This window comes from Hylobates moloch, unplaced genomic scaffold (genome assembly GCF_009828535.3).
Source record: "Hylobates moloch isolate HMO894 unplaced genomic scaffold, HMol_V3 SCAFFOLD_14, whole genome shotgun sequence".
Taxonomy (NCBI): domain Eukaryota; kingdom Metazoa; phylum Chordata; class Mammalia; order Primates; family Hylobatidae; genus Hylobates; species Hylobates moloch.
In genome coordinates, this window is record NW_026652289.1 from 13,532,134 (window position 1) to 13,547,021 (window position 14,888).

Consider the following 14,888-nt stretch of genomic DNA (forward strand, 5'->3'; position numbering starts at 1 on the left):
CCTGGGGGAGTTTGCAGGGGAAAATGCAGATTCCTGGGCCCGGAGCCCCAAGGTCTGGCCTCAGGGACTCTTGGGTGGGGTTTGGGAATCTCTCGTTGTAGATCTATTAAACCAGTGTTAGCGAGCCCAGGGCAGGGGCTGCAGATGGTCTCTGCTGAGGACCAGGGCTGGTCCCTGGGTGCTGGACGCCTTGGCCTGGGAAAGTCAGAGGGGAGGAATTCAAGCTCAACTTCAAGTCTCCAGAAATCCCAAACCCTCCCTTCATCAGCCAGTCCTGGAAACCTGTGCTTTCTTCTCTTTTTGAGGGCAAGCTGACCCTAAGAGGTGGGCCTTAGGTGTCTGTGCACAGGGCCGGCAAGAAGCTGGGGTGGGGGTGGATGGAGAATGCAGAGACAAGAGCTCAGAGGGCAGCAAGGGCCAACCCGAGGAGCCACTTCTGAGCAGCTGTGAGCAGACATGTCCAGGGCCTGCCAGGCCCCTGACCTGAGCTGGGCTTACCCAGCGCCATCCCAGCCTCTTTTCTACTGCCCATGGCTGGCCAGGCAGGTGCACGACAGCCTTCCTCAGCCCTCCCTCCTGGCTCTGCTTCAGCCAGCCCTGCCCACAGGGCCAGAGGCCCACTGCTTTTGCTTCTGGGGACTCCGAACAGCCAGCTCCCGGCCCTCTTTCAGCCCACCTCAGGGACCCTGGTACACAAAAGGAAGTCATGGAGGGGACGTGCAGGTGGGGTGCAGGGGCAGGATTTGTCCAAACCACCAACATTTTAGTTTCTTTTTTTTCTTTTGAGACGGAGTGTCACTCTGTTGCCCAGGCTGGGGTGCAGTGGCACGATCTTGGCTCACTGAAACCTCTGCCTCCCAGGTTCAAGCAATTCTCCTGCCTCAGCCTCCTGAGTAGCTGGGACCACAGGCGCGTGCCACCATGCCCAGCTAATTATTGCATTTTTAGTAGAGATGCAGTTTCACTATATTGGCCAGGCTGGTCTCGAACTCCTGACCTCGCAATCCACCCACCTCGGCCTCCCAAAGGGTTGGGGTTACAGGCATGACCCACGGCACCCGGCCTAGTTTTCAGTCTTTTTAAAAACATGGTATCATAATCTATGTATTATTTAATAATGACTTTAAGGATTTTTCGTCAGTACATAGAGATCTAGCTCTTTTAAAAACATGATACAATGCATTTTTATTATTTTTTCACAGCAGCTTGATTTCTTCCCAAGACATCTTCAATAAGAAGTATCCATGTGTACGAACTGAGTGACAGAAGCTCATTTACCAGAAACCCAGGCGGAGCAGAGCTAGGCTTCGCTGGTCCATGTGATTCTCCCTTGCTGACCAGCACAGGCCCCTCTCTCCCAGGGCCCAGGGTTTTACAATCAGAGGTCAAGTTCTAAGGAAGGAAGTTTGGGAGCTCAGAGCTGGGAGGCAACTCACTGGGTTTGCAAATTCTTCACAGATTAGCAACACATTTTCTTGCTAGTTCATTGTTAGTGAGTTGGGAATGTTTTCCTTTTTCTCTTTTAGTGAGGTAATGTCATTATTTTACACATGCCTCTAATTGGAGCTCCCTCCCTTCCTCAAAAACTAATCGAGCCTTTTCCAGGTCAGGTTGGTGCTTAGTCATCTGAACACGAGTCCCGTCCTCTTCCCTTAATCTTTCCCAGGCTGGATTTTGTCTTTGAAACAATAGGAAATGACAGGCTCTATTTTCTTTTCTTAAAAGGACTCAATCCATGGAGTCATGAGTTTGGAACAGGGAAAGTGTGGAGAATTAATACGTCCTCCCAATCAGAAGTAACCAGCTTTCCTCTCTTTGTTTGGCTGAGCCTCTGCAGCCTGAGCTCATGATATCACAGGCAGTTCGCTTAAAAGCAGGAAGGCGGCATTTTCACCTGAAGATAAATTTCCAGCTGGATTTTCTGTTAGACCCATTGGAAAGAAATGCAGTTAGGCAGTGAGCAGTCTTGGGGCAAAGACTGGAAACTTTTCAAAAAAGGGCTCTGCCAGAAATAATTTGTTAGACCCTTGAGGTCTATTTGCATTGGTGACATTAACTGCATCTTAAAGTGTCCAGGTGAGTCAGTCACCGGAATACTTAGGATAATCACTCTTTGGATAAGAGTGATGATTTTAATTTCTTCAACGGAATTCAGCTGTAATTTGGTCCTTTCCAAGATATCGAGATTAACTGGATGGTGTTCAGTGGCCTTAAAATCCAGAGCAATTACTATTCCAAGAGTCAGAAGGTCAAGGTTTAAGGCCAGGCCCAGCCTGCTCCTGGCTGTGGGGTCCTTATCTGTTTGCAATTCCTAGACGAAAGACAATATTAGGAGCAGATGATGGACCCACAGCCAGGAGCAGGCTGAGCGATGCTGCGCAAAGTGAATAATGTTCTTGCAGCCAGGACACAGGCATGCGCCAAAGCCCAAAATATTGACATTCTCCAGGTGCCCTTCACCCTTTTAGCCTTATTTTCCCTCACTCTGGCTGTTCCCTGTACTCAAACGTGCTGTTCCTGTTCCCGCCTCCTGGCTGTTCCTTTCCCTACCTTCCTTCACCTTTGGAAATTCTGCCTATTCCTCGAGGACCATGTTGAGCACGATCTCTGATAAGCTTCCCCTAGTCCATTTGGTGGAATCATTTTCTCTGAGCTCCCAGGGCCACTTGTTTTGGCCATTTACTGTCATTCTTTGATGTCGTTTGTATTTTATTTATTTATTTATTTATTTATTTATTATTTTTTTGAGACAGAGTTTTGCACTTGTTGTCCAGGCTGGAGAGCAATGGCGCAATCTCGACTCACTGCAACCTCTGCCTCCTGGGTTCAAGCAATTCTCCTGCCTCAGCCTCCTGAGTAGCTGGGATTACAGGCATGTGCCACCATGCTCGGCTAATTTTTTTTTGTATTTTTAGTAGAGACAGGGTTTCACCATGTTGGCCAGGCTGGTCTTGAACTCCTGACCTCAGGTGATCTGCCCGTCTCAGCCTCCCAAAGTGCTGGGATTATAGGCATGAGCCACCGCACCCGGCCCTTGATATCAATTGTTTTTTTAGAGTCAGAGTCTCACTCTGTGGCCCAGGCTGGAGTACAGTGGCACAATCTCGGCTCACTGCAAACTCAGCCTCCCGGGTTCAACAGACTCTCAAGCCTCAGCCTCCTGAGTAGCTGGGATTACAGGCACCTGCCACCATGCCAGGCTAACTTTTATATTTTTAGTAGTGACGGGGTTTCACCATGTTGGCCAGGCTGGTCTTGAACTCCTGACCTCAAGTGATCCACCTGCCACGGCCTCCCAAAGTGCTGGGATTACAGGTGTGAGCAACAGTGCCCAGCCTACTGTCATTCTTACACTTTGTCTTATGCAGCTAAACCCCTGAAGGATAAAGAAAGGGCCTCTGCTGAATCTGCTCATGCGCTCAGCAAAGAGAAGAAGGGATCAAAGGGAGAGAGAAAGAGGAGGGCAGGAGGTGCAGTTCCTTCCTGGGTGGACCCAGGGGCTCCTCCTGGAGCGGGGGGCAGGCAGGGCCCAGGTGAGAGGAAAAGGTCTGGCCTGAGGTTTCTCTCGAATGTTCCTGGGGTGCGGATGGCTGCGGGGTCAGGAAAAAGGAGCTCTTTGGGCTCTCCAAGGTGGTCACACCCTTTTCAGGGCACAAAGGAAGGGGAGTTAACAGCAGCAGCAGTGCCCAGAGAAGTGACAATCACAGCAGCTGCCATAGGACCACGTCCAGGTTGTGTGTTAGGAGCAAAAAGGAGCAGCAGGCTGAGTGTGGCCAGGGGAGGGAAGGGGCACAACTCCTGCAGTCGTGGCTCTTTGGGGCTCAGAGCCCATGAAGGTGAGGCTGCAGCCCTAGGTGGACAGGTGCCTGTGCACTGAGCCTTCGGGGTTTGGAGACAAGAGACATGCAGGGGTATCCCCAGGAAGGTGGGCAGAGGTCGGGTAAGGTGGAGCTGGGTTCCCACATTTCTGTGCCTGGGATTTTGATATCTGATTGTGTTCTTGGTTGGTGAGGGCAGGGAAATATCTGTCCCATTTTATCAATGAATTGAGCAGGTGTCTCCATGCCTAACTTCATACACTAGCTCAGCACTGTCCAGCAGAACTGTCTGCACTGTCCAAGACAGTAGCCACTGGCCATGTGGCTATTGAGCGCTTGAAATGTGACTAGTGCAACTGAGCAGGTGACTTTTACATTTTATTCATTGATTTACATTTAAATTTAAATAACAGCATGTGGCTAGTGGCTCAATCCTGGACAGCACAGCCCAGAACTGACAGCATCTGCAATTAGCTACTCTCATTCATTCTCCAGGGAGCCTGGCGCTGTGCCACACCCAGAGGAGGCGACTGTTGATTTGAAATTCCTAAAAATGACGTAGTAGTCCCGGATCCTTAGTTGGCTTCCTGAATCCTCCCTTATGGGCTGATGGTTATCGTGGCTCTTTCCTGCCTTCTCTTTAGCTATGGACCACTGAGGCTTCCAGTTCACAGAGCATTTGTTGGAGTATTTAGGATTTAATCTCCAAGGCTACCATCCAGTCTTGGAGTGGAGTTTGGCCAACTCCACACTGGTGCTCAGGCTTACAATGGGTTTTTAAAACCAAATAACCATAGTTCCGGGTTACAACTACCCTGCCAAAACTGAACACAGCTTAAGTCCATGTGCCAGAGACTTGACAATGAACTTGGCTGCAGAATCCAAGGAAGTTCAGGCCTTGACACTTTTCCTCCGAGCTCTGCAGATGCAATTATTTCTCCTCCACAAACTCGTCTCTATAGCAGGGCTGAAGGAGGCTGGCTTGTTCTCTCCCTCAATGATTCATTCTTATAATGATTTTGAGTTTTGCTAAATGCCCTTAGTGTGGTCTAAATGGTGCAACCTCGGCCACACGGGATGCTGGATGCTGCCTCTCACGGGAAAGAAATCATCGATGATCAAAGCTGAAATGTATTGTTGTCACTATGTGTAAAGCACCATGACTCTCAACACAACTAGGAAGTAGATACCATTATTATGCCCATTTCACAGATGAGGAAACTGAGGCACAGATAAATCACCCCAAGACTGAGCTAGGACCAAGTCAGAGCAGAAGCTGGGAGACAAGAGTGACACAGTGAACGAGGAAACCCCAAGTCCAGGGCTGAAGCAGGGTTGTGTCTAGTCTGGTTGATGTCAGTGTTCCAGGGGTCCAGGGTGACAGGCAGGAAGTAGGGTGGAAGCTTTCAGGGCAGTGGTCCTTCTCAGGAGGTCCCACTGGACATGTGGGGATTTAGGGAGCAGCGCCAAAACCCAGGGAGATGGAGGAGAGGCCGGATTGGTTCCCCTGACTCCCTGGCACTGGGCTTTGGTTCCTGGAGCAGTAACTGGTTTCCAGGGACTCATGGAGAAGGCTGGGGGGAGACTGGAAGGGGGATCTTGTGGGTACTTCTTTCCAAGACTCCCCAGATGCCAGATGTATGAGTGCCTGACTTTTCCCCAACACCACGAGCTAGTGGGGAGGGTTGCTGATGTTCCTTCGGGCCTGGCTTCCACCCACTGAGGTTGCAGGTGATGCTGCCCACCACTGTGGCTCAGCAGGGGCTGGCACACTCCCTGGTGCACAGACCTCTCACATTGGATGCTGTAAGTCAGTTTCCTGAGATGGAGATTTGTGCATGAGAGATTTATTGAAGCAGTGCTCTCCGGGGAAACACCTGTAGGAAAGCGGGGAGGAGTAATTATCTGTAGAAGAGGACAGGTGTGGGCCATTCACAACCACTCCTCTTAGCAGCTGGAGGCCGGGTGCCTGGGAACGGGGCACCAACGTCACACATGGGCCCATTTGTGGGGTCAACAGTGGGACTGCTTCTAGGCTCCCCAGAGCCTGTTTGGTCCCTGGGCTTGCTTGGGCCCTGGGCTTCTCCCTGAAGCAGCAGCAAATGTCATGGCTGCTACAAGCCCCAGCAGCCCCTCAGACAAGCCCGGGTGTATCCAGAAGAGTAGAATTTCACAGCAGGCAGCTCATGGATGGAAAGTCAGCATTAGCAGCAAGTAGCCGAGGTAGGGACATGTGAACTCCAGAGGGAACTGGCTTCTTTTCACAGGGACCCCACAGCTTGGAAACTGTGGGGGCTCTGCTGCCCAGAAAGCACAAAAGCAAGAAGTGGCAGCCCACATGAGCCTGCAGTCCCTGGGAGGACTTCCACCCTGGAGCTTCCTCCCTGCAGCTTCCTCCCAGCCACCACGGTCCATCAGCAGTCTCTCATCCAAATCTGCTCTGGTCATTTTCGCACTGGACTTTGTGCCAAGCCAAACACAATCTCAGCAGGACCCTTCAGCATCCTTCTACAACGAGAACATGGCATTCTTCTTTGGGGCTCTGAAAATGCAAAGAAATATCTCACTGTATCTGCACAGGCCAAAAACTGACCCTCGAGTTGGCAAGCCTGTTGACCAGCTGCCTCTGTAGGGATCCTGGGAGGGTGTGTGTGTGTGTGTGTGTGTGTGTGTGTGTGTGTGTGTGTGTAAGCATGCATGCTGGGGGCTAATGGGGGGAAATTCAGATAAGCGAAAACTCGTTGTGGAATTCAAGAAAGGCATGTGACTGAGGCCAAAATGGGCACAGCTTTTTCTTCAACTGGTAAAGTGAACATCTGCAGCCCCAAGCAGACAGTCATCAGCCATCAGCTGGACAGCATTTGTGTTCATGGGGACAGGGAAGATGCTGCCTTCAAACTGGAAATAGAGACAGACAGCTGCTCTGGCAGCTGGGACATTATCAAAATGCTCCTTGCTGAACTCAGGGATGTGAAAGGACAAAGATTCTCTTTGATTAGAACAAAATTGTTATGAAATAGTTGGACAATGGAATTCACTTCATTCTTTGATATGATCTGGAATAGATTTCTCTCCAGGCCAGGTGCAGTGGCTCATGCCTGTAATCTCAGCACTTTGGGAGGCTGAGGCAGGAGGATCACCAGAGGTCAGAAGTTCGAGACCAGCCTGGCTAACGTGGTGAAACCCCATCTCTACTAAAAATACAAAAATTAGCCAGGTGTGGTGGTGCACACCTGTAATCCCAGCTACTCGGGAGGCTGAGGCAGGGAGAATCACTTGAACCTGGGAGATGGAGGTTGCAGTGAGCTGAAATAACGCCACTGCACTCCAGCCTGGGCAACAGAGCAAGACTCTCTCAAATAAATAAATAAATAAATACATAGATATATTTCTCTCCAATGACAGATTTAACCCTTCTGCCATTTGCCCTGAGAATACTCACGAGTGGCACTTGAGGCTGTAACGTTTACTCCGAGATAACTTTTCCAGGAAATCTCTCTTTTATTATTATTTTTGCGTTGCTCTTGTACATTGACTTTGGAAACAAAAGACATCATTCTGTTTATAGCATTCTGTTTTTAGTAGAGATCTCCATTTATAAAGTGTAGTAATCCTCGATTGCTGAAAATGTCAAATCCTAGAAAATGTAGCATTCCCATGCCTGATGTTAATTTCATTCTCCAACAGTTGTTGGCTGAAGATTCATTTGATGAATTCAGTTTTTCTGAAATAGATGATTCTGTTGTTAGTTCTGTTTAGAAATAACTCCAAGAACACTTTTTTCTTTTCTTTTTTTTTTTTTTTTTGAGACGGAGTCTCATTCTGTCTCCCATGCTGGAGTGCAGTGGCGCGATCTTGGCTCATTGCAAGCTCCACCTGCCGGGTTCATGCCATTCTCCTGCCTCAGCCTCCCGAGTAGCTGGGACTACAGGCACCCGCCACCACACCCAGCTAATTTTTTTGTATTTTTAGTAGAGATGGGGTTTCACCATGTTAGCCAGGGTGGTCTCGATCTCCTGACCTCGTGATCCACCCACCTTGGCCTCCCAAAGTGCTGGGATTACAGGTGTGAGCCATCGCGCCTGGCCCCAGAACACTTTTTATATTTTATGTTCGCACTGAAAATCAGTCAGATTTGCTTCAGCCTCAAAGTGTGTTTATGTAAAATTAAATGAGCGCTGACAGTGAGTCACATTTTTTTTTTCTAAACGGGGAAAGGGTTAAAACACATCATCCTCAACCCCTTCAATTTCTCCCCATGGGAGAAATTCCGGTACCTGGAAATCCTAAGAAATTTCAATCTCCACCCAAACCACTCCCAGCCCATCTCTATGACACCTCTCTTGGCCAATCCCTGCTCTCCCACCTGCAGGGGGCCTGTGTAAGGGAAGCTTGCTTTGAAATTGGCGGGTGCAGAGGGTAGAAGAGGGGGTGCCATTCTGACCCATCTTGACTTTCCCCTTCCTTCCACTGAGTGGACACACAGGATTTCCCACCAGCTCTGTCTGTAGTTGCTGCTTTGTGCTGGTGAAATGCCGCACATGAACGTTCACAGCAGCACTATTCACAGTGGCCAAGGGAAACAGCCAAATGTCCAGCAGCTGATGGCTGGATAAACAAACTGTGGGCTAGCCATACAATGGAATATTATTCAGCCCTGAAAGGGAATGAACACATGCTACACTTGCTACAACATAGATGGACCTTGAGGACGTTATGTTAAGTGAAATGAGGCAGTCACAAGAGACTACATATTGTGTGATCCCATCTACATGAACTATCCAGAACAGGCTATAGTGACAGAAAGCAAATTGGTGTTTTCCAGGGGCTGGAGGGAGGGAGGAATGGGGGGTGACTGCTTAACGGGCAGAGAGTTTTCTTTTGGGGTGATGAAATGTTTTAGAACTAGATAGAGCTGGTGTTTGCACATCGTGAATGGACTAAATGCCATTGAGAGAGTTAATTTTACATTATGTGGATTTCAACTCACTAAAAATGAACGCCAGAGCGGCAGCTGAGCCTCCTCACTCCACACCCACCTCCTCTGCATCCTGCAGATAGGCCCTTCACCCTCATGGTCTGCAGGACTGAGAGAGACATGCCTTCTCCATACCTGTCACTCTAGGAGTTCCTGCGGGAACAGCTATGTTTCTTGAGCACTCAGGATGCGTCAGTCCCAGCACTTCCCAGCTGTGTGACGTGGGCTGGACGATACTTACCCTGGCGGCCTTCAGCTTCCTCATCTACATATGTTTACAGGGTTAGTGATGACGAAGTAAGATAATAAGATAACGCAGAGAGAGCTTTTTGGTAGTAGGATATAAAAGATGCAATTGCCAGGCGCGGTGGCTCATGCCTGTAATCCCAGCACTTTGGGAGGCCGAGGCGGGCGGATCAGGAGGTCAGGAGATCGAGAGCATCCTGGCTAACACAGTGAAACCCTATCTCTACTAAAAATACAAAAAATTAGCCGTAACACAGTGAAACCCTATCTCTACTAAAAATACAAAAAATTAGCCGCGCGAGGTGGTGGGCGCCTGTAGTCCCAGCTACTCGGGAGGCTAATTTAAGAGAATGGCGTGAACCCCAGGGGGGGGAGCCGCCAGCGGGGCGCCGACGTCGTACTACTCCCCACCCGCCGCGGCGACAACACTCTGTCTCAAAAAAAAAAAAAAAAAAAGAAAAATGCAATCATTTTTATATTCTAAGCCCCTGGGATTACTAGGTCAAAAAAGAAAAAAAAACATGTTTTCGTATTTGATGCCACAGCTATAAGCCTCCTGTCTACCAGGGAAAGCCGTCTGCAGGAACCAATCATAAGTTTTCCCACTGGGGTCTGTTTTCTGAACTCTTTCTTCTGCTCCTCCACCCGGCCCTCCCCAAGTGGGGTAGGACCCCATTTTTGGAGAGATTTGGGAGCCAGCTCCACTTGATCCTGGCCCACAGCACTGTTAGGTACCCTGGTTGATGGCTTTTACCACCAGGGGCTCTGCTGTTTTAAATTCTAAACCAGGAGTCAGCAAACTTTTTTCTATAGAGGGCAAGAAAGTAAATATTTTAGGCTTTGCACACCATACTTTATTTACAAAAAGAGGTTACAGGCCAGATCCATCCTGCTGTCTGTTTTTGTATAGCCTTTGAGTTAAGAATTGTTTTTACATTTTTATTTATTTACTTTTATTTACATTTTTTTAAATTAAATAGAGGTAGGGTCTTACTATGTTGCCCAGGCTAGTCTCGAACTCTTGGCCTCAGGCTTTTACATTCTTAAATGGTTGGTTTGAAAAAAACAAAAAAGAAGAAGAATGTGGAACATGTGAAAATAAAATGAAATTTAAATTTCAGTGTCCAAAAAGAACGTTTTATTGGAATACAGCCAAGTTCATGCATTATGTAATATCTGTGGCCGCTTTTGAGCTGCAATGGAGAGTTGAGTAATTGTGGCAGAGAGGATTTGACCCACAATGGCTAAAATATTTATCATCTTGCTTTTTTTTTTTTTTTTTTTAACAGAGTTTCTCACTCTGTTGCCCAGGCTGGAGTGCGGTGGCACGATCTCGGCTCACTGCAACCTCTGCCTCCCGGGTTCGAGTGATTTCTCTTGCCTCAGCCTCCCAAGTAGCTGGGATTACAAGCATGCACTACCACACCCAGCTAATTTTTTATTTTTTTGGTAGAAATGGGGTTTCACCATGTTGGCTAGGCTGGTCTCGAACTCCTGACCTCAAGTGATCCGCCTGCCTTGGCCTCCCAAAGTGCTGGGATTACAGGCATGAGCCACTGTGCCCAGCCTATCATCTTGCCTTTTAAGAAAAAGTTTGCTAACCGTTGGTCTAAACAAGTCAGTGGTTAAAATCACTCATGAGCTCATGTTTGCTGAGTATCTGTGTAACTATTTTACGTGTATATATAGGAATCTTCGGTTTAGTCATCTGTAAAATGGGGGTAATAGTACCATCTCATGACATTGTGAGGATTGAATGACTCAGAACGTGAAAAGCAGCTAGAATAGCACCTGGCATTATACGCACTCAAAAAATGTAAATTCTAATTATGTATAACTTATTAATGTATAGACACAAATTCAAAGAAATACAGAAAATAAAGACTCTTCCCTCCTCATTTATTTTGGAATGTGCTAGAAACAGCTTGAAACATCCCTTTAATAGCTTCCTGGCCTCACGAGTGTTGAATGACATGACAAATTCTCCTTCATAGAAGGTACAGGTGAACCAGAACTGGAGGGGCATTTGGGATCCTTCCTTCTTCAGAAAGTGCGATCGCATCAAGATGCATGTGGTTTTCAGTAGAACTGGCCCATGTTTCTCGGGAGTGAGGTGTCCAAACCACTGTTCATCCATATTTCCTGAATGATTTGCTCCCTGCGCTCAATCCTTTCTGCGAGCTCTGCAGCTTCTATGGAACTGTAGACAGGATATGAAGTCCTACAGAACCCCGACAGTTCCCCTGGGAAATCAGACTCAGAGGAGTCCTCCTCCTCTTCTTCATCCTCGCTGTCCTCCTCGACCTTGTCACTTCCTGGCACCAGCTGCTCCCTCCCCAGCTGCAAGTCGTGGAAGTCCTTGGCACAGGACTCTCTGATGACCAGGGCACACAATGTGAGGGCCAGGCCGATGCAGACACTGGACACGAACAGCAGGGCAGCTCTCTCCGGGTGAGCTGCAGGAGGAAGAGAACATGTCAGGAGCTGGGAGGAGCTGGCAGACTCCACCACTGCCAAGTCCCACAGAAACAGATGTCTGCCCAAGCAGGGGGCTAATGAAGAATGCCAGTCCAGCATCTTTGAGACTGTGTACACCAAAATAATCATATATCCCCAATGACTTTTTTTTTCAAAAAAGCTTTTGTGCCTACGGAGTCAATATATGTATGTGTAGGAGAAAAACACACAGCAGAGGGGTTCAGGAGCCAGACTCCTCTGAGTTCAAACTCAGGTCTGCCACTCACTAGCTGTGTGACTTTGGGCAAGTTTCATAACCTTTCTGTGCCTAGTTTCCTCATCTGTAAAATGGGGCATATAGTATCTTCTATCACAGAGTCATTACAGTGAAATGAGTTAATTCCTATAAAGCTCTTAGAATATTCCCTGACACATAGTAAATGCTCAATAAAGAGTTGCTATTATTAGTAGTAGAAGTAGCTCATGAAGAATTAATTTATGTATGAAGTATATATGTGAACCTAAGTAATAATATAATAGATGTTAGCAAAACTTAATTCTGTTCTTTTTCAGATTAAAAAGTAAATATAAATATACAATCATCCCTTGGTACCTGTGGGGGACTGGTTCCAGGACCCCTCCCCCACACTCCCAGGCTACCAAAATTCACGGACGCTTGAGTCACTGATATGAAATGGCACAGAATTTGCATAAAACCTAAGCACGTTCTCCCCTATTCTTTAAATCACTTCTAGATTACTTGTAATAGCTAATGCAATGGAAATGCTAGGTAAGTAGTTGTTGCCATGTATTGTTTTGGAAATAATGACAGGAAAAAAAGTCTGTACATGTTTGGTATAGACGCAACTATCCATTTTAAAAAGATATTTTCAATCTGAGGTTGGTTGAACCCATAGATGTGGAACCCATGGATACAGAAGGCCAACTGTAATATAAAATACAAAAATATGCTGGGTGTCGTGGCTCACGCCGGTAATCCCAACACTTTGGGAGGCCAAGGTGGGTGGATTGCTTGAGTTCAGGGGTTCAAGACCAGCTTGGGCAACATGGTGAAACCCCATGTCTATTAAAAAAAATACCAAAATACATCTGGGCATGGTGGTGCGTGCTTGTAGTCCTAGCTACTCGGAAAGCTGAGGTGGGAGGATCACTTGAGCCTGGGAGGTCAAGATCACATCACCATACTCCAGCCCAGGTAATAGCGTGAGACCCTGCCTCAAAAAAAAAAAAAAAAAAAAAAGAGAAAGAAAAAATATTAAAATAAAATAAATAATATAAATATGTATATTATTTATAAATATTAATAATACAGTAAGTATTGGCCGGGCGCGGTGGCTCACGCCTGTAATCCCAGCACTTTGGGAGGCCAAGGCAGGCAGATAATGAGGTCAGGAGATCGAGACCATCCTGGCTAACATGGTGAAACCCCGTCTCTACCAAAAACACACACAAAAAACTAGCCGGGCGTGGTGGTGGGCGCCTGTAGTCCCAGCTACTTGGGAGGCTGAGGCAGGAGAATGGCGTGAACCCGGGAGGTGGAGCTTGCAGTGAGCTGAGATCGTGCCACTGCACTCCAGCCTGGGTGATAGAGCAAGACTCTGTCTCAAAAAAATAAATAAATAAAATAAAATAATATAGTATTACAATACTTACTATATTATTGTAAATATTATACAGATGGAAGCCTGTATACTGTAAGTAATATGCAGATCAAAGCCTCATCTCTCCTGATTTCACTTTCATCTTCCTCCCCTTTGAATTTCCCTTCTTTCCTCCCCATCCTGCAGCCCTCCTCTCCCCCAAAATCTTTGAGCCACTGTCCTCTCCAAACCCTCTCCTTCTGTGGTGCTGTTAGGGCTTTCAAGGTGGGCCACAACTCAACTTCTCTGTCTTGGAAAACATAAACTTTGAGCCCCACTGGCAGTGATGCTGCCAACCTCAAGGAGTGCTGAGTGTGAGGAAGCTGAATCCCATCCATTTATAGTCTTTTCCAGCCACCCATGGTCAGGCCAGGGACAGATCTGGACAGAAACAATTCCATCCAACTCAAGCCTCTGAGGTACAATGGTCATCAGTGGCCCCCTCCCCTCCTCTCCCAGTGGTGGTGTCGTGGGAGGGGCCGGGTACCCAGGGCAGACAGAGTAAGGTGCAAGAACGGGCTCTGCCACAGCCAAGCAATCAATTCCAGCAGTCAATTCCACCAGCGACTTAAGCTGCAAGTGAAGGAAGTCAAATGGGGACGTTTCAGGTTCCAAGAAGGGAGTAGAGTGCCACAGCTGGTAACTATGGACTTGCTACTGTACCTCTTTTTTCATATTTTGAGGATTCCGGGTGGACTGAATTAAATTACCCATAATCCTTAGGACATGAGACATTCTCTTCATTGGTCAATACATAGCCCTACTTTATGTCTATTTAATGAATTACTTTTTAATACTGTAATTAGCACCAGTGCTATGAATGAGCACCTGTATAGGAGCGAGGCCTTGACCACACCTGTGTCTAACCTGTGCTTCCCCATCCCCCGGCCTCCCCCTCAAGGTGACTACCACCTGAATTCCAAGCTCCTTACTCCCCTGTTTCCTTTTTTGTATAGTTTTATTTTCCATCTCTATATATTCCTAAAATTTTGTTTAAAGGGTATAATTTTATAGGTAGTGTTGGCGACTTGGTGTTGTTTTTTTAACTTAATATCATATCGCTGTAAAATATTTCATTGTCTTGACTATAATGTAGTTTATTCACCCACTCTCCTGCTGGTGGGTCGAGAACTGTTTATTTGCCTGCTCTCCTGCTGTTGCCAGGTTTCTCCTTTGTGGATGATCGTGAGCATTCTTGTAAATGTCCCTGGTCAACACCTGCAAGCGTTTCTCTTGGGTACTACCCTAGGAGGTAATTGATGGGCTTAGGGCATGTGAGTTTCAATTTTCAGAACTACTGCCAACAAGGTGTTCGAAGTGGCTGCAATGTGTGAGAAATCCTGTCAGTCCTCATCTTCTCCAGCACTTGGCTCACATAGACTTTTACATTTTTTTCCAATCACATGGGTATAGAATTGTACCTTACGATGGTCTTGATTTGTGTTCCCCTGATCTGTACCCATCTTCACATGCTTATGTATTTCCTCTTCTCCAAATGCTGGCTTATGTCGTGTACCCATTTTTTTTTTCTAGGTTGCCTGTGCTTTTCCTGTTACATATAAATGATGTGTATATTTTCTTTTTTCTTTCTTTTCTTTTCTTTTTTTTTTTTTGAGATGGAGTTTTGCTCTGTTGCCCAGGCTGCAGTGTAAGTGGCATGATCTTGGCTCACTGCAATGTCCGCCCCCCACCCCAGGTTCAAGTGATTCTCCTGCCTCAGCCTCCCAA

General features: G+C 47.2%; 2 protein-coding genes across 12 annotated transcripts in view; one reads left to right on the forward strand and one right to left on the reverse strand.

Annotated features, from left to right (window-relative positions):
* The window catches only part of LOC131381120 (putative T-complex protein 10A homolog), a 123,140-nt gene that overhangs the window by 52,912 nt on the left and 55,340 nt on the right, over positions 1 to 14,888 (forward strand). The window lies entirely within an intron of this gene.
* Positions 10,726 to 14,888, reverse strand: part of EVA1C (eva-1 homolog C) — a 112,187-nt gene continuing 108,024 nt past the window's right edge. For 3 of the 5 annotated variants that reach the window (XM_032174534.2, XM_032174536.2, XM_032174535.2), the window contains one exon: positions 10,734 to 11,498. In XM_032174534.2, the coding sequence (XP_032030425.1) occupies positions 11,122 to 11,498 (377 nt within the window). In that variant the 3' untranslated portion in view covers positions 10,734 to 11,121. Of the gene's footprint in view, positions 11,499 to 14,888 lie in introns of all 5 variants that reach the window. The other 2 variants (XM_032174533.2, XM_032174532.2) reach the window with 2 other exon arrangements.